At 39.7% G+C, this 27,767-nt stretch overlaps 1 protein-coding gene across 2 annotated transcripts; it reads right to left on the reverse strand.

The window, feature by feature from the left end:
* On the reverse strand, positions 1-27,767 carry LOC143793977 (immunoglobulin superfamily member 1-like). 2 transcript variants are annotated; one of them, XM_077280897.1, is made up of 9 exons: positions 27,624-27,767; positions 27,315-27,463; positions 26,413-26,706; positions 18,222-18,512; positions 16,800-17,087; positions 7,344-7,652; positions 7,127-7,225; positions 1,138-1,178; positions 1-634 (listed from the first exon to the last, which is right to left on the reverse strand). In XM_077280897.1, exons 2-9 carry the CDS (start codon positions 27,382-27,384, stop codon positions 608-610), a joined length of 1,419 nt encoding a protein of 472 aa, XP_077137012.1. In that variant the 5' UTR covers positions 27,385-27,463; positions 27,624-27,767; the 3' UTR covers positions 1-607. The 2 variants fall into 2 exon arrangements, with proteins under 2 accessions (XP_077137012.1, XP_077137011.1); XM_077280896.1 differs by having other exon boundaries at positions 7,127-7,228; positions 27,624-27,766.

Below are 27,767 nucleotides of genomic sequence, written 5' to 3' on the forward strand. Positions count from 1 at the left end.
TACAAGCTCATCGAAATTGGACAGTAGAAGATTGGAAAAACGTTGCTTGGTCTGATGAGTCTCGATTTCTGCTGCGACATTCGGATGGTAGGGTCAGAATTTGGCGTAAACAACATGAAAGCATGGATCCATTCTGCCTTGTATGGAGCATCTTTGGGATGTGCAGCCGACAAATCTGCGGCAACTGTGTGATGCCATCATGTCAATATGGACCAAAATCTCTGAGGAATGCTTCCAGCACCTTGTTGAATCTATGCCACGAAGAATTGAGGCAGTTCTGAAGGCAAAAGGGGGTCCAACCCGTTACTAGCATGGTGTACCTAATAAAGTGGCCGGTGAGTGTATATATATACATACATACATATATATACTGTATATATATATACATATATAAAAGTACATTAGCGACTTCTGTCCTTTGTTCTCATCGGAGGTAGAAATCCTGTACATATCATCAAGTCCAAGTTGTCACTTGCTTGCAGTCAGTAAACCACAACCACAACAGTTGAGTACCACACACGTCGGTAAGCTGGATTGCAAACCACGTTGTGTGAAATTATAGGAAGCTTTTTCTCATCATTTATCTTTCACACCTCAAACCATTTTCTTAGAGTGACGTGACTTTGCATCCACCCTAAAGAGAATATAGTAAATAGCATAGTACAGTAGATATAGTAATAATAAAGATAAAAATGACAACCAAATACATAAAAGAGAAGAATATTCTCCCACAAAGACGGAAGAGAATGATGTTGCATGCCATGGACAAGTAAAGAAGAGGCCAGAAGGACCAGTGGAGACAACTGGATATGGCTTCAGTGGTGGGACAGGTGAGCGGCAAAGTATTATTTTTTACATTTTGTTAATCTCTTTCCCTTCTACAAATAAAGTCACAAAACTTCAGATTGGGGAGAATTAGAATTTTTGTATGATTCAAGGTGAGTACAATTTGTCCTGAACCATTTTTGCTTATCTTTAGCAAACATTCATTTAGAAGAGTAATTCTATGCAGATGCTTTTAGTTCTACCGATCCAGGAATAAGGAGAAATATTGTTTAAATAATATAGCTCACTAAAATTGAGCTTGTCACTTATGTTATATGTAAAAATCAAGTATTTAGATGGAAATTAGCTTACATTGTGAATAGGTTTTGACTCTTCTTTGTCTTTCTTTTTATCTGTAACAGAAAAGGAAAACATAAGCATTATCCTGAATGTGTTCTACTCTCTCTCATTATTATACATGACCATAAGTGGCAATTAACCTGAGCCTCAACCATCTTCTTCATGCATTAGTGGGTTTCAACTATTACATTCTCATCAAACATTTCCCACTTAAAGAAGCTCTATCATCAAAGTTTTATCCTCTAACTATATTGCAATCATCATATTATGTAGTATTGTGTAATTACAATTGCTCATTTTGCCCTTTTACCCTGCTCATTCTTCTCTTTCTTTGCTCTAGGTAGAAACAGGACGTTTCTTGTCCTTGCATTTATCAATACCCTTTTTAAAGGGAACCTGTCAGCAGGACTGTGCACAGTAAAACTACACACAGTGTCAGGTTGGCCCTGCTGTACTAATTAAAATGATACCTGGGTTGATGAAATCCATCTTGTGGTTGTTATTTAATTTGCATATTCAGTTTTAGGTTAATGATATGCTCGTGCTCCGGGGCGGCCTGTGGGGGTCTCTATGTGGTGCTATGATTAGGCATTCATCAGTATGGCTTCTGACAGGTCACTGATCCCTCTTTGACCTGCCCCCTCCTATTTTATATAATGAATATTATACAACCCCTGGCAAAAATTATGGAATCACCGGCCTTGGAGAATGTTCATTCAGTTGTTTAATATTGAAGAAAAAAAGCAGATCACAGACATGGCACAAAACTAAAGTCATTTCAAATGGCAACTTTCTGGCTTTAAGAAACACTAAAAGAAATCAAGAACAAAAATGTGGTAGACAGTAATAGTTACTTTAATTAACCAAGCAGATGGGAAAAATTATGGAATCACTCAATTCTGAGGAAAAAAATATGGAATCATGAAAAAGAAACAAACAAAAAAACACTCCTAAACATCACTAGTACTTTGTTGCACCACCTCTGGCTTTTATAATAGCTTGCAGTCTCTGAGGCATGGACTTAATGAGTGTCAAACAGTACTCTTCATCAATCTGGCTCCAACTTACTCTGCTTGCTGTTGCCAGATCGGCTTTGCAGGTTGGAGCCTTGTCATGGACCAACAGGTCATTTATATAACATAAATAACCACAAAACTCATAGTGAGTATACCAAGTTGTTATTATTGAAGCGGGTTGTCATCACTGTTCCACAACATAACTAATGTGAATTTAAATTTATTTAATTAGTGGGAATCTTTGTGGTCCAAAGGAGCAATACTCAAAAGTAGGGTTGAGCGAAACGGGTCTGCCACTTTCAGAAGTCGCCGACTTTTGGCAAAGTCGGGTTTCATGAAACCCGACCCGACCCCTGTGTGGGGTCGGCCATGAGGTCGGCGATCTTCTGAATCTGGTATCGTAATTCCGATACCGAGTTCCGATATGTTTGTTATATCGGGAATCGGTATCGGAATCCATATTTAAGTGTAAAATAAAGAATCAAAATAAAAAATATTGATATACTCACCCTCGGACGCGCCCTGGTACTAACTGGCAGCCTTCCTTCCTAAGAATGAGCGCGTGAATGACCTGCGGTGACGTCGCGGCTTGTGATTGGTCGCGTGAGCAGTCACATGGGCGGTCGCGACCAATCACAAGCCGCGACGTCATCTAAGGTCCTTCACGCGCTCATTCTTAGGAAGGAAGGCTGCCGGAAAGAACCAGGGCGCGTCCGAGGGTGAGTATATACCTAATAGGAATATACTCACCCTCGGACGCGCCCTGCTTCTTTCCGGCAGCCTTCCTTCCTAAGAATGAGCGCGTGAAGTACCTTAGATGACGTCGCGGCTTGTGATTGGTCGCGTGACCGCCCATGTGACCGCTCGCGACCAATCACAAGCCGCGACGTCATCTAAGGTACTTCACGCGCTCATTCTTAGGAAGGAAGGCTGCCGGAAAGAAGCAGGGCGCGTCCGAGGGTGAGTATATCAATATTTTTTATTTTGATTCTTTATTTTACACATTAATATGGATCCCAGGGCCTGAAGGAGCGTTTCCTCTCCTTCAGACCCTGGGAACCATAGTATCCCATTGCACTGCATTGGGTTTCATGTTTCGGCCGACCCCAACCCCGACTTTTTTATAGGATCGGCCGATTTCACTCAACCCGACTTTTGAGAAAGTCGGGTTTCATAAAACCCGACCCGATCCTATAAAAATAAAAGTCGCTCAACCCCACTCAAAAGGTATCGCGTTTACCACAAACAGACTCCCTGCACGGATTCCTAGCAACACACAACACGAATACCAATGAAGTGAGTACAACACCAAAAAATTATCCATATATACCACTTATATTAGTTCAATCCATGTTAGTTCTGTTATAATCAGCGCGGTGACTATCCTTTATTATTATTAATTTTTATTTTAGCAAAGTTTGGAATTTTTCTCACCACCTAGATTAAAAAGAACCTAGACATGTTCGGTGTCAATGAACTCTTAATGACCTGAAGAATCATAATGGCAGGTCAGTTTTAGAATTTAGTGAACCTAGCAAAAAAGCCAAGCAAAAAACAAGTGTGGGATTGCACTTGTTTTTGCAATTTCACTGCACTTGAAATTTTTTTCCCGTTTTCTAGTACACGACATGGTAAAACCAATGGTGTTGTTCAAAAGTACAACTCATCACGCAAAAAATAAGCCCACACATGGCCATAATGACAGAAAAATAAAAAGTTATGGCTCTGGGAAGGAGGGGAGCAAAAAACGAAGACGCAAAACCGAAAAAAGCTTCGAGGGTTAAGGGGTTAAGTGAGAAAATCTATGCCACATGTAATATATGCAGTAGCATACATGAGGAGCTTGAGAAAGGCTCCATATAGAGAGCTGAAACATAGCTGGTATTGTTGAATAAATAATCTTTACTTTTTCACTATTTTGGATGTGCTATCTCCTTTTCTGGATTGTTATACCTTTGATAGTAAATTTTGCTAATTTCCTTGTGTCAGTTTTGCACCGATTTAAGATGTGCTGCTGTTTTTCTTTTTTATGGATATATATACAGCCGATGGAATAAAAATTAAACACATCACCAATTTTCTAAGTAAAAATATTTTTAAAGATGCACAAAAGAAAAAGAACATAATATAAGAATTATGTCCTGTCTCTACTCTTTTGATGTATATACAGTTGAAACTAAAAGTTTACATGCACTATATAAAAAGACACATATGCATGTTTTTCTCAATATCTTGCATGAAATCAGAATAAACCTTTCCCGTTTTAGGTCAATTAGGATTACCATAATTATTCATATTTGCCAAATGCCAGAATAATGAGAGTGAGAGAATATTATAAGGCATTTTTATTACTTACTGCAAAGTCAAAAGTTTACATACATTTTACTAGTATTTGGTACCATTGCCCTTAAACTGAATGACTTGTGTCAAACGTTTAGGATAATTTTCCACAAGCATCTCACAATAGTTGGTTGGAATTTGGGCCCATTCTTACTGACAAAACTGGTGTAACTGATCCAGGTTTGTAGGTCACCTTGCTCGCATTTACCTTTTCAGCTTTGCCCACAAATTTTCAACAGGATTGAGATCAAGTGTTTGCGATGGCCACTCAAAAACATTGACTTTGTTATTCTTAAGCCACTTTGTTACCATTTTGGCATTATGTTTCTGGTCATTGTCAATTTGGAAGACCCATCTCCACCCAAGCTTTAACTTCCTGGCTGATGTCTTGAGATGTTGCTTCAGTATTGTCATATAATCTTCTTTTCTCATGATGCCATCTATTTTGTGAAGTGCACCAGTTACTCCTGCAGCAAAACAACCACACAACATGATGCTGCCACCCTCACAGTTGAGATGGCATTCTTAGGCTTCCAAGCTTCTCGCTTTTTCCTCCAAACCTAACGATGGTCATTATGCCCAAAAAGTTCAATTTTAGTTTCATCAGAACACAAGACATATCTATAAAAATTAAGGTCCTTGTTCCTGTGTGCATTTGCAAATATTAATCTGGTTTTTTTATGCTTCTTTTGGAGTAATGGCTTCTTCCTGGCAGAGTGGCCTTTCAGCCCATGTAGATACAATACTCGTTTCACTGTGGATATTGAAACAATCTTACCAGCTTCGGACATCATCTTCACAAGGCCTTTTGCTTTTGTTCTTGGGTTGATATGCACAAGTCGGACCAAAGCACATTTATCTCTAGGACATAGAACTCATCTCCTTCCTGAGCTTATGATGGCTGGAAATTTTCATCTTGTTCGTACTTGTGTATAATTGTTTGTACAGATGAACAAGGCACCTTCAGGTATCTTTAAATTATATCCAAGGATGAGCCAGAATTGTGCACGTCCACAATTCTCTTCCTGATATCTTGGCTGATTTCTTTAGTCTTACCCATGATACTACGCAAAGAAGCCGTGTGTTTCAGGTATGCATTCAAATACATCCACAAGTGTGTCTCTAATTAACTCAGGTGTTTCAAAAAAATAGAAGCTTGCAAACATATGACATCATCATATGGGCAGTCTTTGACTTTGCAGTAAGTTAAAAAATGATTTAAAACATTCTCTCTCTCTCATTATTCTGGCATTTGGCAAATATTAATAATTATAGTAATTCTTACTGACCTAAAATGGGAAAGGAAGCTATTTACGTGACACGCGCGTCGGGGCTTGTGTGTTCACTCCCTGCCTCCCCACATGGGTAAGCATTAGATCACTTCTTAGACCGGATGAGCAGTATGTTTCTTTTCTTTTTGGACTTTGCCTAGCACTTGCTGGAATAATGGTTTTCTTTCTATGGAGAATTGCACATGCACTTGTTCTGCTCCTGGTCATTATTATTTTTTGTGCTATTTTGCTGCTAACATTTAAGTGGAGGTCCCTTGAGAGTTTGTGGTGGACAAAGACGTGAGCACTGCTATAGTGGTGCCCGGGTAGGTTCCCGCACCTTAAGACCATATGTGTAAATAAACCCGGCACTCAACTTTATGCTAGTAGCTTGGAATTTTATTGTGTAGAAGCAACAAAACGTTTCGGTCTCACATGACCTTCCTCAGTTACGTGTTTAGAGTAGGTAGCCTGTCACTTTGTGAGCGTAGTAGGTAGGTCGACGTGGACTCACTGGGGTGCCAGTGCCCTGTTAATGGAAGAGGCTATAAGATTTATTAATCCAGAGCTGGACGCGGTGTCCACCGCTAGTCTATGCGGCATGCACGCATAGACTAGCGGTGAACACCGCGTCCAGCTCTGGATTAATAAAGCTTGTTCTTTGTAGGATTTAATCATCTATACATTTTGTCTGTTCCATTTGCACAACAGCAGGAGAAGTTGAATCGCAGTGGGTGTAGCTTCATAACTGGACAGGTTGATCTCACAGAAGTGTGATTGACTTGAAGTTACATTGTGCTGATTGTATTCCCTATTTTTTTGAGCAGTGTACATATTTTTCAGAGAATATGAATGATAACACCAAAACTTTTTCTCCACTCATGGTTAGTGGTTGAGTGAAGTCATTTGTTGTCAAACTACTGTGTTTTCTCTTTTTAAATCATAATGACAACCCAAAACATTCAAATGTCCCTGATCAAAAGTTCACATACCCCATTTCTTAATACCATATATTATTCATATTTTCTGGAAAAAAGGCCAAAAAAGCAAAAATTCTGCCTTGGTATGTAAACTTTTGAGCACAACTGTATATATTATATATAAAATGGTGTACACAGAAACATCTTCAATCAAGACTCTGATGTAATTTTTACCAACTTATGTGGCAAACATACAATACTATTACATAATTTAAAAAAAATGGTAGTTATTGCACAATCTAGAGTTCTTGGTACCCCACAGATAAAAATACACTTTTAACTATGGATTTTATAGGAGTATGAATATCCCTACCCAAGGAACCATTTTATCTGAATCCTTTTGAAGATAAAGAAGCCCTTCTAATAGTATATGCTGTTAATGGATAAATATTACCTTTCTTGCCCAGCAGCACCCAGTAGATTAAACCAAGAAATATTAGCAATACAGCTATCCCAGCACCTACTCCAAGAGCGATCAACCACCAAAAAGATCCTGCTGGGGATCAAAAAGAGGGTTAAAGCACTTGAATAAAGATACACAATTAATTATTGTTGCTTGTTCTTCCTCCTTAGTAATAATTATGCTAAGAATCTGTTATTAAGTTACTTACTTGCTACCACAATAATATCAATTTGAGGACTCTTTGGTGATAGCAATAAGCGTCCTTTAATATCTGCTGTGTATTGGCAGATGTATTTGGTAGCGGAAGTGCTATTGGATTTCCTCATATTGATGGTTACTGCTGCTGTTTTCTGATTTTTGTAAGATGATACACTTATTATTTCATCTGTGGCATTGAGAAAATGGAATTTAGTTCTCTCATACTCTTCAGGAGCTACACAGTATAGTGTTACATTGCCTCCAGCCCGAATCCTACCACTAGGAGGATCTGCAAAGAGCAACGGAGGGCGTAAAGGTTCTGTCAAAGAAAGCAGAAAAAGAAATATTAGAATACCTATTAATCATGTATTACTATAAAATGTAACCATTATCACTTTTATATATTTTTCTATAAACAGTTTTTAATCAGAATGTCTGGTTTTAGGGTAACAAACCTTAATCTCTTCGTAAATAATTTTTTTTACAATTTCTTAATATATTTTGCGTGTATTAAATATTTTAAGACATGTTTGCAGTCAGTATATTACATTATTGCTTTTTAAATGTAAGGTTTTTTTTTTTACTGTTGGGCAACCCTTCTTAACAGCTAATTTGGCAATCCTAAAATAAAAAATACATATTTTTACCCCCCAAAATGCACTATTCCTGTGATGTTGGCACAGTGTGGAGACACGGTGCCAACATTGTAGATAACGCTAGCCCAGGAGGAAAATATATGTTTTTATTTATGATAGGCAATTTTACATTTTAGAAGGTGTTGACTAGAGATGTGCGAACCTTTCAAGACTCGGTTCGGATTGGCGAACATCCCAATGTTCGCTGAACAGTTCACCAAACAGTTTGTCGAATATATCTGAACCCCATTGAATTCAATTGGAGGCTAAACCAAACGCATAGACAACACCATCAAGTGAGCCAAAAAGCTGCCAAAACAGCTCAAATTAGGGGCAGACACCAAGAAAAGTGGCATCAATTAACACAGAGTACAAATAGTAAAATTACGCAACATGTATACATGGGACAGGGCCTGAGACAGAGCTTGGACATGCATTTGGAGCTTAGACATTGATCAGTAACAGGTGGATGAATGACAGGTGCACTGAGATACCTGCCAAATTCAGGCAACACACATGAAGGAGACGCAACTTGGAGTCCAAACATTTCAAAAAATTAGTGGCAGACACCGGAAAAAATGGCATTATTTTACCCACAGTAGAAATTTGATAATGGCACAGCAGTAATCAGCCATGGGCCAAGTATGATGTATCAGAGTCTGGGCAAGCATTTACATGTTGGTTGCTAATTACTCTCACCTTCCTTTAAATAGTCAAATGGGACAGGCACAAGTTGGTGTCAGGAGGTGTCCAATCTCTTGCTCACTACTGTTAGGGCCTTCCTCTCCCTTTTTCATTCCATCATATTTGTATGCTGTGTTGTCCATTAGACTTACCCGTGTCTGAGCATAACAACGTGGTGGGTGAGGGACTGTGTAAGTCAGATTGTTGAGAGCCCTGATACCTCATGCAACAGCTCAAACTTCTTTTTTGCTCAACCACACTCAGGTGGCACAAATATCAGCTTGCTAGTCCAGTAATCTTTGAAAATGTAAAGATATTAAAACAGGTAGTTGACTGATAAATTCACCCACAGTAGAAAAATTTAACTACATCAGCAGTCAGCCATGGGCCATGCATGAGGTAACAGGGTCTGGGCAAGCATTTAGAGCTTTGAATTTAAGTTTAAATTAAGATGAGGTGGGTGAGAGACCGCTGTAAGCCTGCTGTGCTGGGAGCCCTAATACCTCATGCAACAGTTCAAATTTTTTTTGCTCAGGCACACTCAGGTGGCACAAATATCAGCTTTGTAGACTACTATTCTTTAAAACATTTAAGGATAGTAACACAGGTAGTTGACTGAAAGTAAGTGCAGGCCTGCCAGTCTGGGATCCCTACTACTACAGGCAGCACACATGAAGGAGACCCAACTTGGAGTCCAGACATTTAAAACAATTATTGCCACACACCACTAAAGAGGCATCAATTTCCCCAGATTATAAATAGTATAATGGTGCTCTGACACCGCTTCCACTACAGGCAATGCACCAGATGGAGACCCAACTTGGAGTCTCAACATTTCTGTTGTCTATAACCGAGAGAGAATAATTATCCTCTTGATCTCCTGACTGTTGCACACCCATACCTCTTCTTTCTCATCCTCCTCCATTTGTTCCACGCCTCCTGCACCTTCACTAGAAGTTAGTCTAGTACTATGAAACCCCCTTTATTGCTGTAATTCACCTTCCCTTAGCAACCGCCTGTGCTACAACTTAGAGATATTGTTATCCCTTCCACATCCTCCTCTGCTTTCACCTCTTCCTCTGGGATCACCACCTCCTCACGCAGAAAATTCAAAGTATGCTCCAGCATGTAGATGACTGAAATAGTAATGCTGCTGACTGCATCATCAGTGCTATCCATCTTAGTAGCCATTTTGAAACTGAGCAGAAAGGTGCAGAGGTCCTTCATCTGTGCCCACTCTGCAACGTGATTTGAACCACATCTGTATTGTGTTGACCCAAGCTATGTTCAAGGACATACAGCACCAGGGCTCGTGGCTCCTGCCACAGTCACTGCAATATATGCAGGATGGAATTCCACCATGTCGGCACATTGCATGTCAAACAGTTAACAGGTAGGCCGGAAGACCTCTGTAGCGATGCAAGTCAATGACATGAGGATTGCGAATGTGAGCACACAGCAACTGTGCTTTCTGCAGCAATGCTTTCAGGCTGGGACAATGATGGAGAAAAATTGCTGTACCACCAAGTTGAGGATGTTATCCATGCAAGGTACAAGATTGAATTTGCCCCAGCGTATGGCAGCAACCAGGTTTGCAGCATTATCACACATGGCCTTCACTGGCTCCAGGTTCAGTGGAGACAGCCATTACTGAAACTTGGCCTGGATAGCTCTCCATAACTCTTGAGCTGTGTGACAGCGATCTCCAAGGCATATCAATTTACACACTGAAGGATTGCGGTGAGCCCTGGCTGAGCAGTACAGAGGTAAGGGGATTCTCTATGCACTGTTGGATCACATGTCTCATTAAGGGACAGGTTGAGCGCGCAGGAGGAGGACCTAAAGAAGGTGGAGAAGGCAGAAGCAGTGGATGAAGTGTTAGATACAGAGGTATGTCCCACAAGCTTTGGAGATTCCAAGACTTGTGGAGCAGCCCCTTTCCCACCTATCCCACAGCCACCAGAGCCCCCCAGTGCTCAGTCAGCAAGATGTAACACCCCTGGACATGTTTGTTCATCCAGGTGTCAGTGGTGAAATGCACCCTGCAGACATAGATTTTTCATGGAATGGGTGATGTTGTCTGCAACATGCTGATATAGGGTAGACACAGCTTTCTTATATAAGTAATTATGACTGGGCATCTGGTACTGGGGGACTATGACGGGCATCAGCTTTTAGAAACTGTCTGCACCCACTAGGCAGGTAGGCAGCATTTCCTTGGCCAATAGATTGGAGATGGTGGAGTTCAAGCTCTTACCTTTGGCATGTGTAACAGGAAAAATTATTTTATGTGACCACAATTGTGGGACCAAGGGCTGGCTGCTGTGCTGAGAAAGGGTTGAGTAGGGTGAACATGACAAACTGCTATACTGTGAAGGAGGTGCAGGAGATGTTACGGTAGATTGAAAAAATTGTGTTTTGTTCAGTGAAATAAAAACAGCAGGCGACTCCCTGTGAACTGCAGAACTGGGACCATTGCTGAGGATGCAGTGCTTTTCATGGTTGCATCACTCTGTGTCTGTGCATCAAGCCGCAAAGTAACCTTCTCATCTTCCTCCTCCTCCCACTGCTCAGCTGAGCTACTCAGGTGGATGCCTTGTTCTCCCTCTTTTTGCCCAGAGAGTCACCCTCCTCCTCTTCCAGCCCTAACAGCACATTTCAGTCCGCTTGCTTCTCAGGTATCTGAATTTCATCAGGGTCAACTCCATTCATCCAACTGAAAAAATGTAAGGAAATTGGTGCAGATGCTTTCCTGCTCTTGATACTATGAATCTTTGGAGCAGACCTCTGATACCCATGGTATAGAATATGTGAACACTGAACAGCTCTGCAGAATGGCCCATCTGTGGTTCCACACAGTCAGTTGAGCAGTTGGAGAGTTATGATATGGGGGAAACAAAGTTAGTTGGGGTGCCATCTCTGAGGATTGTACTGTGTGTGATATTAAGGTGGAGGAAGGGGAGGAGAGGCAACTTGATGCAGCACTTGTCATCCACTGGAACACATGCTCTTTCTTGCCCTCATCTACAAGGCGTACTTCTGTGTTGCTGCTAAAGAAAGGGAGTAGAGTAGCACGTCCAATAACAGATATTGTCAGTTATCTTTGGATAGGATGAGACGGTGCTTGTTCAGTAGAGCTTTCAGTAACATTACCACCTAACCCATGTACATCTTGAAAACCCAAGCCTATTCCCCCTTCAACCACAACCTCGCTTTTTCCCACTCATGTTGAATGTACCTTCCCCTGATATCTGGCCCAAACCATTAGAACAAACGATATAGATTCTAAAATGTGGCCTGGTGTATGGCCCACACTAATAGCAGAAAGGATTTAGATTAGAAAATGTGGCCTGGTGTCAGGTCTACACTATTAGCACAAATGATTTATATTCTGAAATGTGGGCTGGTGTATGGCCCACACCACTAACAGAAAGGATTTAGACTCTGAAATGTGGACTCCTGGCTGGACCACACTATTAGCATAAACGACTTAGATTCTGAAATGTGTCCTGGTGTCAGGCCCACAATATTAGCACAAACGATTGAGTTTCTGAAATGTGGCCTGGTCTCTTGCCCACAATATTAGCACAAACAATTTAGATGCTGAAATGTGGCTTATTAACACAAACAATTTAGATTCTGAAATGTGGCCTGGTCTCTGGCCCACATTATTAGCACAAATGATTTAGATTTTGAAATGTGGCCTGGTGTATGGCCAACACCATTAAAATAAAGGATTTAAATTCTGAAATATGGACTCATAGCTGGCCCACACTATTAGCACAAACAATTTACATTCTGAAATGTGGCCTGGTGTATGGCCAACACTATTGGCAGAAAGGTTTTAGATTCTGAAATGTGGAGTCCTGGCTGGCCCACACCATTAGCATAAATTATTAAAATTCTGCAATGTGGCTTGGTCTCTGCCCCACACTATTAGCACAAATGATTTAGAGAACTTCTCTGCGCTGTTTACTGACAAAATGTGTAAAAACAATAAGTCTGCTTTTTATATGGAGAGGAACATGTGACTTCAGCAGCCAATGACAAAAGTCCTTATGTTTGGATGTTGTGGATCATTTCTGCACTCTGATTGGCTGCCCTTATCTCCACACATTAAGTTATTTGAAAGAAAAAAAAGAAAAAGAGTCTGCCGCTGCACTGACTTATCCCCACCCCCTCCTTTCATCAAACAAATTCCCCCTGCTTATCATACAGCATCACTATCCTAGCCAAAGTCCAAATAAAAGCATTAGTGGAAACTTGATCATTTACTGAAGTTTGAGCGAATTGTACCAGTTTTGAGAAAAATGCTCGGGAATCCGAACATGAATCCGAATGTGCAATGTTAGTGCCCAATTTGAGATTGGCAAACATTTTCCGTACAAGTTCACTCATCTCTAGTGTTGACCACTTCAGTTTTAAAGAAGACCTTTAATGAGTTTTTACATGTTAAACTGACTACATAATGGAACAGTGGTTAAAAAGCTGATTAAAACATAGTTTTTGTTTTTTAACTTCTCATCTCGGTTGCAGAGATATTCGATATTAGCTTGTAAAGCTTAGATTTTTATTGCCTCTTCAACCAAATGTTTGTAGTTATATATATTTGTCTCTAGGGACAGTTTCTTTTTCCATGCATGATGATAAGCAGGAATTTTCATGCAGGGAAAATAAAAGAATATCCTCACCTCCATAGAAGCTTAAACCCATCTACTGTACAGAATAGAGCAGACCTCTGTGTAATTACAAACAATTCTTGTAACTTACATCACAGAGCAGTCAGTGTGGGAGAGAGGGAGTACAGCTGAGAGGATAGTGCCATGGAATGAGATCTGCAGATGCTGAGGTGTTTGTAATGATTGCTGTGAGATGAAAGCTGCAAGATATGTTTACAGTATATTGACACCTAATTCTGCAGTACTCTCTCTCGATCCCACACTGACAGCAGTGAGATGAAAGCTACAAGATATCTTTAGAATGACACATAGCTCTTCTCTATTCTATATAGTGACTGTACAGATCACAGTGGAGAGGAGGGCTGTTTGTCATTACATATGTTACACAGAGAAAGCCTACTAAGATTCTCTAAGGGCATGTTCATTTTTTTCTTCCTGTTTGATGCCTTCTGCTTCTGATTGGTCATCATCATACAGGGGAAGCTTAACTACTCCAAGACAAATCACTACTAACACCCTGCTAGTTGAAGATTAAATTAGGGTACTGTCACACTCTGCAACTTTCCAACGATCACGACCAGCGATACGACCTGGCCGTGATCGTTGGAAAGTCGTTGTGTGGTCGCTGGGGAGCTGTCACACAGACAGCTCTCCAGCGACCAACGATGCCGAAGGCCCCGGGTAACCAGGGTAAACATCGGGTTACTAAGCGCAGGGCCGCATTTAGTAACCCGATGTTTACCCTGGTTACCATCGTAAAAGTAAAAAAAAAAAAACGCACATACTCACATTCCGGTGTCCGTCAGGTCGCTTGCAGTCTGCTTACCGCTCTGACTGAGTGCCGCCGTAAAGTGAAAGCAGATCACAGCGGTGACATCACTGCTGTGCTCTGCTCTTACTTTCCGGCCGGCAGTCAGTCAGAGCGGGATGCAGACGGCAAGGGACCTGACGGACACCGGAATATGAGTATGTACTGTTTGTTTTTTTTTACTTTTACGATGGTAACCAGGGTAAACATCGGGTTACTAAGCGTGGCCCTGCGCTTAGTAACCCGATGTTTACCCTGGTTACAAGCGAACGCATCGTTGGATCGGTGTCACACACACCGATCCAACGATGACAGCGGGAGATCCAGCGACGAAAGAAAGTTCCAAACGATCTGCTACGACGTACGATTCTCAGCAGGGGCCCTGATCGCTGCTGCGTGTCAGACACAGCGATATCGTATGGATATCACTGGAACGTCACGGATCGTACCGTCGTAGCGACAAAAGTGCCACTGTGAGACAGTACCCTTAGAACCTAAACTTAACTACAAGTTAATACATCTGCAACTGAAAAGAGGGATTAACGAACAAAACAATTACACATTTATTCAGCTCTGCAGCTACTATTACACGATGTGGAAAGTTTAAAATGCTAAAACTTGTGAAGGGTCCTATTTAAAAGTAAAAAAGTAATCTAACACATATCTTGAAATATTGAATCTGCGCAAAATATTTTATAAAATTGTAGAACTGCTTATTTATACAGAGCTAAACGTTTATTAACCAAAAACCAGACAAAACTATGAAGCAATATTTAGAGATAAACTTACACTTCTAAATATACAGTGCCTTGCAAAAGTATTCGGCTCCCTGGATCTTTTTAACCTTTTCCCACATATCATGCTTCAAACATAAAGATACCAAATGTAAATTTTTGGTGACGAATCAACAACAAGTGGAACACAATTGTGAAGTTGAGCGAAATTTACTGGTTATTTTAAATTTTTGTGGAAATTCAAAAACTGAAAAGTGGGGCGTGCAATATTATTCGGCCCCTTTACTTTCAATGCAGCAAACTCACTCCAGAAGTTCATTGTGGATCTCTGACTGATCCAATGTTGTCCTAAATGCCTAATGATGACAAATATAATCCACCTGTGTGTAATCAAGTCTCCGTATAAATACACCTGCTCTGTGATAGTCTCCGGGTTCTGCTTGAAGCACAGAGAGCATCATGAAGACAAAGGAACACAACAGGCAGGTCCGTGATACTGTTGTGGAGAAGTTTAAAGCTGGATTTGGATACAAAATGATTTCCAAAACATTAAACATCCCAAGGAGCACTGTGAAGCGATCATATTGAAAGGAGTATCATACCACTGCAAATCTACCAAGACCCAGCCGTCCCTCTAAACTTTCATCTCAAACAAGGAGAAGACTGATCACAGATGCAGCCAAGAGGCCCATGATCACTCTGGATGAACTGCAGAGATCTACAGCTGAGGTGGGACAGTCTGTCCTTAGGACAACAATTAGTCGTGCACTGCACAAATCTGGCCAATATGGAAGAGTGGCAAAAGAAAGCCATTTCTCAAAGATATCCATAAGAAGTGTTGCTTAACATTTGCAACACGCTACCTGGGAGACACACCAAACAAGTCAAGTGGAAGAAGGTGCTCTGGTCAGATGAAACCAAAATCGAATTTTTTGGCTACAATGCCAAATGATATGTTTGGCATAAAGGCAACACAGCTCATCAACTTGAACACACCATCCCTACTGTCAAACATGGTGGTGGCAGCATCTTGGTTTGGACCTGCTTTTCTTCAGCAGGGAGAGGGAATATGGTTAAAATTGATGGGAAGATGGATGGAGCCAAATACAGGACCATTCTTGAAGAAAACCTGTTGGAGTCTGCAAAAGACCTGGGATTGGGACGGAGATTTGTCTTCCAACCAGACAATGATCCCAAACATAAAGCAAAATCTACAATGGAATGGTTCACAAATAAAGTATCCAGGTGTTAGAATGGCCAAGTCAAAGTCCAGACCTCAATCCAATCGAGAATCTGTGGAAAGAGCTGAAAACTGCTGTTCACAAACGATCTCCATCAAACCTCACTGAGCTCGAGCTGTTTGCCAAGGAAGAATGGGCAAGAATTTCAGTCTCTCAATGTACAAAACTGATAGAGACATACCCCAAGCGACTTGCAGCTGTAATCGCAGCGAAAGGTGGCGCTACAAAGTATTAAGTTAAAGGGGCTGAATAATATTGCACGCCCCACTTTTCAGTTTTTGAATTTCCACAAAAATTTAAAAGTACCAATAAATTTAGTTCAACTTCACAATTGTGTTCCACTTGTTTTTGATTCTTCTAGAAAAATTTACTTTTGTTATCTTTATGTTTGAAGCATGCAGTCTAAAGGGGCTGAATAATATTGCATGTCCCACTTTTCAGTTTTTGAATTTCCACAAAAATTTAAAAGTACCAATAAATTTAGTTCAACTTCACAATTGTGTTCCACTTGTTTTTGATTCTTCTAGAAAAATTTACTTTTGTTATCTTTATGTTTGAAGCATGATATGTGGGAAAAGGTTCAAAAGTTCCAGGGAGCCGAATACTTTGGCAAGGCACTGTATGCCTATGGTTAAACTGTGCTTGGCAAAATGTATAGCAGTTGACAGGATAATTGTCATCTCACCTATTATGTAAAGCTCGTTTATAGGACTCTGATTGGATGGAATCTCCCTGTTACTCTTTGGACTCCAGTACATACAAGTATACTCAGCTTGATCCTCTTTTGTGACATTCTGCAACGTGTAGATTCCTCTGTGTGAGGATGGCCCTTTCAATTCTTCTCCATCCTTGTAGAAACGATGGATGGTAACATGAACTGGAGTAGGTGCTTCACATTCCATGGTCAGATTTTCTCCTTTGATAAATGTTATGTAAGAAGGCAAGAACTTCAACAATGGGGAGGTAGATAAAGCTGTAAAATGAATAATACTTTGTTTCAGAAACAAGCAATAGTATTAATAAAGCACAAAGGAATTTAAACTATTCTGCCTTTATATTTCAGAAAAAGTAGTTAACATGATTATTGTATTATTTACCTATAGAAAATTTTTAAAAAGTGCTCACCTTACCCATATGCTAACCTAAAAATAAAAAAAATAAAAAGTTTCCTTGTCAATTTTCAATCACCAATGGTCCGATTTTCATAAAAACAATCCACCACTCCAAATAAGTACATTGAAACAGCGGCCATACTGCAGACCTACTACATTTTCTGTTGCTTTACAGTCTATACAGGAAAAAAGGCATTGCATGAATAGAAATTAATATTATTTGCATGGAAATATTTGGCTAATGAGATTTTTTCAAACTAACAAAAAATGTTCAGAAAAATAAATAAGGCAAAAAGCAGAATGAAAATAAAGATTGTGAATCTCAAATCTGCATACAAATCGTGAAAAATAAACCCTGTGAAAAATAAACCCTGCTAAAAAAACAAACACTTTTACCTGGGCTTTGCCACAAATCTTGTTGTGAATTTTATTCAAGAAACAATTTAGGAAATGTGCTTAAAAAGTTTCAATGAAAAACCACAAAAACAGTATAATACGTGGTGCATTTACAGTTTTTAAATGCTAAAAACAATGGTGAAGAAATTAACAAAATTAACAATAAATAACATATGTTTGGGTTTTCAAAGATCACGCTTTTTAAGAATCCAAATTATATTTTGTTCCTAATTACAAGGTGATTCTAAAGTCTCCACAATTTTGAAAGGGTACCTCTAGCAACAAAAGTTAGAATTATAGTAAATGACTTATGCACCTTTATGTCATTTTTGCACAAAATGTAGCTAAAATACAGCCATATGAACGAACAAGACCTAAATTGATGCTAAGATAGAATTTAGAATGACAACATTACTCAAAATCTATTTTAATTTGATTTCAACTGAGGATGATTGGCTTGGACCCTAGATTGGGGATCTTTGGTGTCCATCTACTGTGACTAATAAATATGCCACAAATATTCTTTTAGATGCATGTTAAAAATACTAATACTAGTTACCTAGTAGGACGGCATTTTCTTCACTATTGTAATGTCATACCTGTTACAGCAATTGTTTGTTGCATGCTTTTGCCAGATGGGATTGTCCTCTGATGACCTAATACCAAGTATTCACAATTATAAGTCCCAGAGTCCTTGGTACTTAAGCTAGAAATGTGATATTCAGACCTTGTTGAGTCCAGGTAACTATGAACTTTGGTTGTATCTTTGTAAAAATGATAGGAAATTTGGGAATTTACAACTGGATGTTCACATTCCAAAGTCACAGTTTCTCCTTCAAAGTATAGGGTTTGCTGTGGCTTCACTGATAGAGATGGTGTAGATGGCTGATCTAAAAAGAGCAAAAGAAAGTCTGAAAATCTCAAACTACACAATGCTATAAGAACAAAAAATGCCCTAAAGTATAAACATGGAGGACCTTTATACTGACAAACACCTATGCAGAGCAGAAAAAAGTCTTCCAAACATGGTTTGCATATTAAATGAATAATTTTTATTAGAACATACAGTTTAACAAAAGAATGCTTAAAGAGTGTTTGGAGATGAAAACAGACAATACAGAAAAAGCAAACACTGGAGCCAAAGTAGATGGATGGTGTCCAAAAATTAAAAAATAGAATATATTGCATCCAAGGTTATACAAAGTTTGTTGACACCTGCACAGTAAATTCTAGTTTTAAAGTGTACATATATGAAATAACTAGCAATAGTCTTTTATTAAGTAAAATAAAGTGCTGAATGCAAAAAATTTAAGTGCAAAGATAGGATACAAATGAGTTAGTGGATTTGTAACTCGGAACACTGCTGGGGTTTTGTCTCTGGTAACCCCTATTGAGGCATACATAGAGTGTGTGATAAATTAAATATAATAAATAAATACCATATTTTCCGGCATATAAGACGACTGGGCGTATAAGACGACCCCAACTTTTCCAGTTAAAATATAAAATCTTCTTAAAAGTCAGGGGTCTTCTTATATGCCATGAGTCGTCTTATAGGGCGGGTGAGTAATGTGCCTTTTGGGGGAGAGTGGTCCTGATGAGGAAGAGGGGGGAAACTCACAGGAAAGTGTGAGTGGAGTATCCCCCTATTACCTCATTGTGGCAGTGTGAAGTCTCTGTGCTGGGGAGCGGCGGTGGCGGCTCTTCTTTGTTCTGCGTGGGTGCTATGTGCTGTGGGGCAGTGGCGGCGTATCTTCGTGCAGCATTGGGGCTCTGTGCTGTGAGCGGCAGTGGCATATCTTCATGCAGCGTCGGGGTTCCGCCGGCATTTCCTCAAAGCCCGGAGGCATCGGCAGCTCCATTGCTGCGATGCGGTGTCCTCCGGGAAAATGGCCGCTGGGGGCGGCGCATGCTCAGATTCAGATCTCGCCTCCCGAGATCTCGGGACGAGATCTGAATCTGAGCATGCACCGCCCCAGAGGCCATTTTCCCGGAGGCCACTGCATCGCAGCAATGGAGCTACCGGTGCCTCTGGGCTTTGCGGAAATGCCGGCGGAGCCCCGACGCTGCATGAAGATATGCTGCCGCCGCCCCACAGCACAGAACACCCACGCGGCACAAAGAGGAGCCGCTGCCACCGCTCACCAGCACAGAACCCCCACGCTGCCACAATGAGGTAATGGGGGGATACTCCACTCACACTTTCCTGTGAGACGCCCCCTCTCTTCGTCATCGGGACCACTCCCCCTCACCCAGCATATGCACATTGGTCTGCACCCGGCGTATAAGACGACCCCCGACTTTTAAGAAGATTTTCAGGGGTTAAAAGGTCATCTTATTCGACGGAAAGTACTGTACCTCATAGGGGAAACCAGGGACAAGAAATGCATAACATGGGTCAAGGTAAAAAGGTAATAAATCAATCATGAGCATATAATAATAAGCCAGGGAGATTCATAAATACCCAGAATGCCGGAGGTCCCAGTGTAACCCCTTGACACGCATTTCAATGTCTTTCTTCCTCAGAAGGGGTTTATAACCTCTTTATGCATTTAATATTTTACTTAAAAGACTATTGCTAGTTACTTCATTTATGTGCACTTTAAAATAAGACTTTACTGTGCAGGTGTCTACAAACGTTATACTCTTATGCCTTATAATGTACCGGATCCTCTTGGCCACCTGTTTAGCTTGTCTCTATGCCATCTCTCATATTATCACCTATGACCTTCATTCTATATTACACCTATATTGACCTTTGGTGATCTGATGTTCAGTGCTTCCTCTTTTTGGTTTTCTGTTCAATTCCAAATGGTCTGCCAATTATTTCGCAGCTTACAGACGTAACTATACTGTGTCATTTGATGTTTGTTGGATACGACCCCACGCCCTTTGTTTGTGTTTGATATATATCATTAGCTAAGTCCAGTTTTTGTTTCTATAACTGTTAATAATACATATCAAGAATCATCTTTCATAATTTCTACAGCTATCATACAAGTAATGGCTGAATTAATGTGTTTACAGAGGGGAGAGAGGAGAAAACTGCTGTCAGAGTTTGTCAGAGGGCAAACTGCCCAATCATTATTTCTGTGACCTATTTTTTAGGAGCGCAAATAAGTCTTTATACACATTAGATAGTTTGCTTATCCCACTGATACTGGTAGTTAAGGCCAAAATTTATTAAATACAATGGTTTCCCTTTGCTCCTTTCCTGGGTATTACAACTGTGAGATGGTAAGTAACATAATTATACACATAATTTACATATGAATATATACTACTCAGTGGATCAATAGTATTTTTTTTGTTAACAGATGCTCTTCATTAACCCATACAGTCAGCCATTTGCCCACCACTCGTCACTTGAGGTGAACAAGGTTCAGTCAAAACTAAAGTTTTGACTGATTTTGCTTGACATGAAGTTGCAAAAGTTGATCTTGCCCAATTGAGTCAATATTCATAAATAATGAGAGTCATACGGTTTTCCATTTCACTTAAAATTGAGCGGTTATTTCTGACAGCAACATTGCAGTCCTTAATGCCATGCAAAATAGACTTAAAGAAGAATATGGGGATAGATAGATAGATAGATAGATAGATAGATAGATAGATAGATAGATAGATAGATAGATTTGTATAAGTGCATGTACACGGAAGCGTGTCACAAACCCTGCCCATTGGCGCCAGTGTCATATGACTGTGGGTTGCCGATGGGTTTGTATGACAACCCGTGGTCTGCAGGAGACCCCTGTGGTTGTCATAGCCGATCTGCTATGAGTGCCACCCAGTGGCCAGCATTCATAGCAGATGAGCATTTCTGCTACACAGAGCAGAGCTGCAAAAGTGATCAGAAGATCGCAGCAAAATCAAATAAAAAATGAACAAAAAAAATATTTTTTTTAAATTAAAAAAATATAAAACTTCAAATCACCCTGCTTTGCCCCATTCAAAATAAAACAATTTAAAAAAATCTAAAATACACATATTTGGTATCGCCACATTCAGAAACGCCAGGCCTGTCAAAATATAAAAATGATTAATCAGATCAGTAGACGGCCTAATGAGAATTAAAAAAAAAAAAAAGAGGAATTACATTTTTTTGGGTTGCCACAACATTGCAATAAAATGCAATAACAGGCAATCAAAACATCGTATCTATCCCAAAAACGGTATCTATAAAAACATCAGCTCAGCACGAAAAAAAAGTGCCCTAATCCAGCCACAGATCCTGAAAAATGGAGATGTTACGTGTCTCAGAAAATGGTGCCTTTTTTTGTTAACAAAACTTTGGATTTTTTTTTGCTGAGAATGCCTGTTTGTTAGGGAATCCCCATATGTGTTGAGGATGCCACAAATCATGCAGTCACAGGGAATCAAATATAATATATGAGCACTCCCAGATGCTCGGATAACACCCAAGCAAGCTCGGATAAGGTGTTAACCAAGCACGTTTGCTCATCACTAATGGCAATCCATTTTTGTCTAATCAGTGTATGGTGATTATTACACTTTCTGTGTTTTTATTTTCCACATGCTCTTTTCTGAATTAGCCACAGGTTCTCAAATAAATTGCAATCTGGGGATATTCCTAGCCATGGTCTCAAAATTTCAATGCCTCTTTCACCAAGCCACTCAGTTATCTCTTTATATTGTGACATCATGTTGGAAAACCCAACTCCGCACATGAATGGTTTCAGGATGCGTAACTGTTGACATGACACAGGACTCAAGGCTGTGCTCATCTTTTATTCTCCAGACCATCATTCTTTTAGATGTCCCAAACAGTCTGAAGGTTTCATCAAAGAAAATATTTTTACATAAGTGCTCTGTAGTTCAATCCCTGCACTTCTTGAAAAGTTAATTTCTTTGATTTGTTATTTTTTCAATCATTTTACTCGATTATATAGCACAATTAATTCCACAGCATTTTGCAGACATTATCAACACTGTTTCCATCTGGACTCACAATCTAAATTCCCTAACAGTATGTTTTTGGAGTATTGGGGAAGCCGGAGTACCAGATGGAAACCCATGTCAACACATAGACAACATACAAACTCCTTACAGATATTGTTCTTGGTGGAATTTGAAACTTAGAACCCCAGTGCTGAAATCTGCTTCAGGCTGTTTGGGTCATCTGGAAGAATGATTATCCAGAAAAGAATATGTAAGCACTACCATGAGTCAAATGTCATTCCAATAGTGAAGCATACGGAGCCCATTTATCTGTGAAAATGTGTTTTACACAAGGTTGTGGGCTCACTCACAATTTGTTAGCACTGGCGGAACGCACCGAGTAAATAGTGAGATGATATTTGGGCGTTCGCAGTCTGGGGTCCACCGTGCAGGAGAGAACCCGCTGCTGGCAAATGGCGGCACTATATGGCGATGGAAGCGAACTCTGTTACGTCATAGAGCCGCGGTACCGCACAAAGAGCGCAAGCAAGAAGTCACAGAATTCAATTCCAAGACTCAGGATTGAGTTCGTCTAGACCACTCGCGCTCAACACTGCTACTGGGTTTCAGTATATAACTAAAGGTGATTTTAAACACAATAGTGTGAGCAGTGCTGCTCTGGCGGATGCCACTAACCACCCAGACTTGGGTTAGGAAAGCTCTCTAATAAAGCACGGCGCCGCACTGGCGGTCACAGCAAAAGACGCTGTAACGTATGTTTTAATGCTGATAGCTCAGCTGGGCGCTAGATAGCATACATCCACCTTTTGCAAACAGTCATACACAAGGGAGGGGATGTTTAAAGAATGACTTACACTCATCAACATACACACGTTTCCAAATGTACACTAGCGCATGGCCGTGCGGCCATGCGAACCTTTTATAGCTGCAGCAAGTACAGGACCTTCCCAGAAGGACCAATGGGAGGCTGCCACAGAAGTTGAGCACCTTCAGTACCTTCCTAGAGGACCAATGGGATTTGCTGCAGTATCTAAGCATGTGACCCTTGATCTCCAACGAGAGATCTTGCCCTGGGCATGCTCAGAAGGGGAAAAGCAGGACTTAGTCCCCAAAACATCTGCTCGCCGCTGCCCAGTACTGGCTACAATGGCAGAAGCTGGAAAGTCAGCAGTAACCCATTTGCACAGAGTCAGACTAAGTGAGACATTGGAACGACGTCTCCGCTGAGCAGCCTCCACTGTGGCAGGAGAAGAATGGGAGACCGCAGCGTAGATGGACCAAGATTCCCCCTGTGCAGAGGCGGGAACTCGACCCCTAACACAATTTTTCCTAAGAACACTACTATGAATAAAAAATGGCATCTAAACAACCTCCGAGAGCAACTTCTATTAATGATCCAGAAGCAATTTGGTGATGAACAATGCTTTTTCCAGCATGATGGAGCACCATGTCACAAAGCAAAAGTAATAACTAAGTAATACAGTGTTTAAAACATTGAAATTTTGGGTTCATGGTCAGGGGATTCCTCAGGTCTTAAAACCATTAAGAAGCTGTGGTCAACCCTCAAAATGCGGGAGGATAAACAAAAACACAGAAAATGTGATAAACTCCAAGCACTGATTAGACAAGAATGATTTGTCATCAGTCAGGATTTGGGCAAGAAGCTGATATCCAGTATGTCAGGGCGAATTTGATAAGTCTTGAAAAATAAGGGTCAATGCTGTAAATATTTTGTATTTGTATAAACTTGATGTAGCTGTCAATAAAAAAGTTTAAAAACTTACAAATTTCTAATAATTGTACATTAGAAACCATAGAAACGTCTGATAAAAGACCTAAAAACACTGAAGCGCAAACTTTGTTAAAAACAAAATTTGTTTCTGTTTCAAACTTTTGGCCATGACTGTGTATGTATATATGCACACATATATATATATATATATATATATATATATATATATATATATATATATATATATATATATATATACACACAGCACATATGTAGAATTTGACCTTTTTAAGAAAAAAGACTGCTAAGAAAATGCAAAGTGAATGAGCAAAATCTAATAAATATATTAATATATATATATATATATTTGGTGTGACCGACCACCCTTTGCTTTCAAAACAGCATCAATTCTTCTAGCTACACTTGCACACAGTTTATGAAGGAACTTATCAGGAAGGTTGTTCCAAACATCTCAGAGAACTAAACACAGACCTTCTGTGGATGGAGGCTTTTGCAAATCCTTCTGTCGCTTCACACAATCCCAGATTATATTTATCACTGCACTCCTCAAGCTACTGCAGCAACCATCTTGGAAGTAGGATAAATGAGACATCAATCTGAGAGGAGGAGGCAGCACAAGGCAAACAGAGTGAGTAATGGTATAGCCAGACTAATAAATGTATAGCCACTAGTGATGAGCAAGTGTGCTCATTACTCGGGTTTTCCGAGCATGCTCAGGTGGTCTCCGAGTATTTTGGGCGTGCTCGGAGATTATGTTTGAGTCGGCGCAGTTGCATGATTTGCGGCAGCTAGACAGCCTGAATACATGTGGGGATTGCCTGTTTGTTAGTTTGTTTGTGCTGTCTAGATGCTGCAAATCATGCAACTGCGACGACTCAAATATAATCGCCGAGCATGCCCAAAATACTCGGAGACCACCTGAGCATGCTCGGAAAACCTGAGAAACGAGCACACTCGCTCATCACTAATAGCCACTTTAATGTCCCAGGGTGGAGGGTTGCTTTAACTGAGAATACATCATTGAGTTCATTATCACTGGAAAGTTTATAATCTCTATTATCTGTATTTTCTGAGCTGGTTTCAGCTGATTTAATACCACAGACCACATTAAAGTTGTATGTGACTGAAAAAGTTAAACAGTTCAAAATTTTTTAATGAAACACAATTGCAAGAATTATTTGAGGCCCCAAATAAATGCATTTAAGTAAAAGAAAATGTCCCCATAGTTGAACAATCCCTTTAAGCAGCAGTAATTTCTGTAATAGGGAGATTACAGGATCAACTAGATAGATAGCTGATTATCTGAAGGTGGCAGAATTAAAGAATAGTTTTTCTTTTTAGAAGATTTCTTTGTATCAAGGTGTATTGTCCTGCTGAACACTTGTAGATATACTGTAGTAGGTATAAATGCAAGTCTAGCATAGTATTTAGGGCTATTCACACAGAAATATAAACTATTCCCTGTGAGCCGATGGGTGTAGAATATGGGATCAATATAATATTGAATATATATATATATATATATATATATATATATATATATATATATATATATATAATGAGTTTATAGCCCTCTATTTTGTAATATTCAGTGTTAAAATTTTCAGATTAGACAAACACATTAAGTTGGAAGATACTGAAACTTCCCCCTATCTATACTGTATATTATATTTCATTGTTTCTAGTTGCATTTTTTTCTGCATCTGTATATCTATTTTTTTTAAATGGTTCCTGCCGTAACTTGAAAAAAAATTCTAATGTACCAGTATGTAGAAAATAATAAATAAGTATTAATAAAAGAATAATCCCAAAATACAGGAATTAAATTCCTGAGCATGTATAACCCTCTACATAACCAACAGCAATACAACAGGATCATCATTATATGGAGATCCTAGAGATCGACTTGACTTCATATTACCTAAGCAATTATGAGATCAATTAAAAGGGGGGGGGGTATTCAAGTCAAGATTTCTTTTGTTCCAATATTTTTCCAGACATCTTACTAAAGAAGTGAGTTAACCAGCACCACAGTTTATGACTTGCCCAAACACCAAAATGACTATTTCTGAGTTCTCGTAGCAAAGCATAGCTATAAAGACACAGTAGCTTCTTACCTATTACAGACAGAGACACAGGTAAGCTGATGTCTGATTCTTGCCTTCCTCTGGCATCTGATATCCAATAGAGACAGGTGTAGGACCCACTATCACTTCTTTTTGCTGTCCTTATCCTGTATTTGTTCACAGTGCTTGATTCCATCCCGCCACGAACTTCTACATTGTTTTTGAAGAACTTGTATCCATGTATTGTAAAGTCCATGGTGATTTGACATTCTAGAAACACTGATTCCCCAGTTAGGTATGTGGCATACCTGGCGGATATCATGATGCTTGGCCTCTGAAGAATAGCTGAAAAAAGATATATTTTTGGAAACTTTTTCTCGGAACGGCCTGGCATAAGAAAACTAACATTTTGTGCTGTAAGCATAGTTCAAACAATCACAGTTAATTGCTGCATAGAAATGGAAGATGAAAAGAAAACTGTGACCTGTAAAGGTTAAGATGCATTGGTTAATCACTGAAAGTAGGAAAACGCATTATTCATAATGCTGAAATTTATTGCATTGTATGACTATAGCAATACTATATAAAATGCTACATGATTTGTCTGAATATGTTTTACAATATATTAAACCTAAACTGAGAGTATCAATACTATGATATTGTAATGCTTAATAGGCTTTGGGCCCATAACCAAATTGAGAGCTATGGCCTTTATAGTTATTTTGCATAGTCCCAATGATACTGTAAGAGCTTTAGAGTTGGAGTGGAATCATTCAAGATCTACAATATGGATCTAGAACACTCTAGATAAGAAACCTACTGGTGAATAACATTTATGATACCCAAAGTATGGACCAAAGTGTGGATTACAATATTGTTTTCAATGCATTGGCGTACTTTTAGTCATTATGTAAGGAAATAAAAGGCATAGTGAAGTGTATTCACCCACTCACCTTCACACAAATTGAGCTCTGATAGAAGGCAAAACCATAAATGAAAGCATGTTATGAACACGTTATGCATGGCGTAGGAATAAGGCAGTGTCCAGACTAGTCAAAACATCTTTGGGGATACTTAAAATATTCAGTCATTTATTGAAGCCCTGTAGTTGGAAGAAGTATAGGTTAGAAGAAAAGTAAACAAGCATTCTATATATTTTGCAAAAAAATAACATTGTATTTATAACTATAAGCCAAACTTCCATCGATTTTGCATATACCGAAACAACTTAAACGGATTAAAACATTTATTTGCGGCATTACCTCTGTGCTTGGTATCTTGCACACCGTTACGTTATTCTAGGATGATGTGATATTTCTTTGGGGCTTTGGTCACAGTCCCTTTCCTCTTTACACATCTGGGAGTGTAGCCAGGAGCAAGGGAGATTCAGGAGAAGCTGAATTGTT

The sequence above is a fragment of the Ranitomeya variabilis genome, chromosome 1 (genome assembly GCF_051348905.1).
Source record: "Ranitomeya variabilis isolate aRanVar5 chromosome 1, aRanVar5.hap1, whole genome shotgun sequence".
Taxonomy (NCBI): domain Eukaryota; kingdom Metazoa; phylum Chordata; class Amphibia; order Anura; family Dendrobatidae; genus Ranitomeya; species Ranitomeya variabilis.

Excerpts from the sequence above, each read along its gene's own strand:
- LOC143793977 (XM_077280896.1), bottom strand. The coding sequence starts at position 27,384 with ATGCATAACGTGTTCATAACATGCTTTCATTTATGGTTTTGCCTTCTA. Across the intron at positions 7,229-7,343 it reads TGATATTATTGTGGTAGCAA|CAGGATCTTTTTGGTGGTTG; the intron begins GTAAGTAACTTA and ends TTTGATCCCCAG. Across the intron at positions 1,179-7,126 it reads GGTGCTGCTGGGCAAGAAAG|ATAAAAAGAAAGACAAAGAA; the intron begins GTAATATTTATC and ends TTTCTGTTACAG.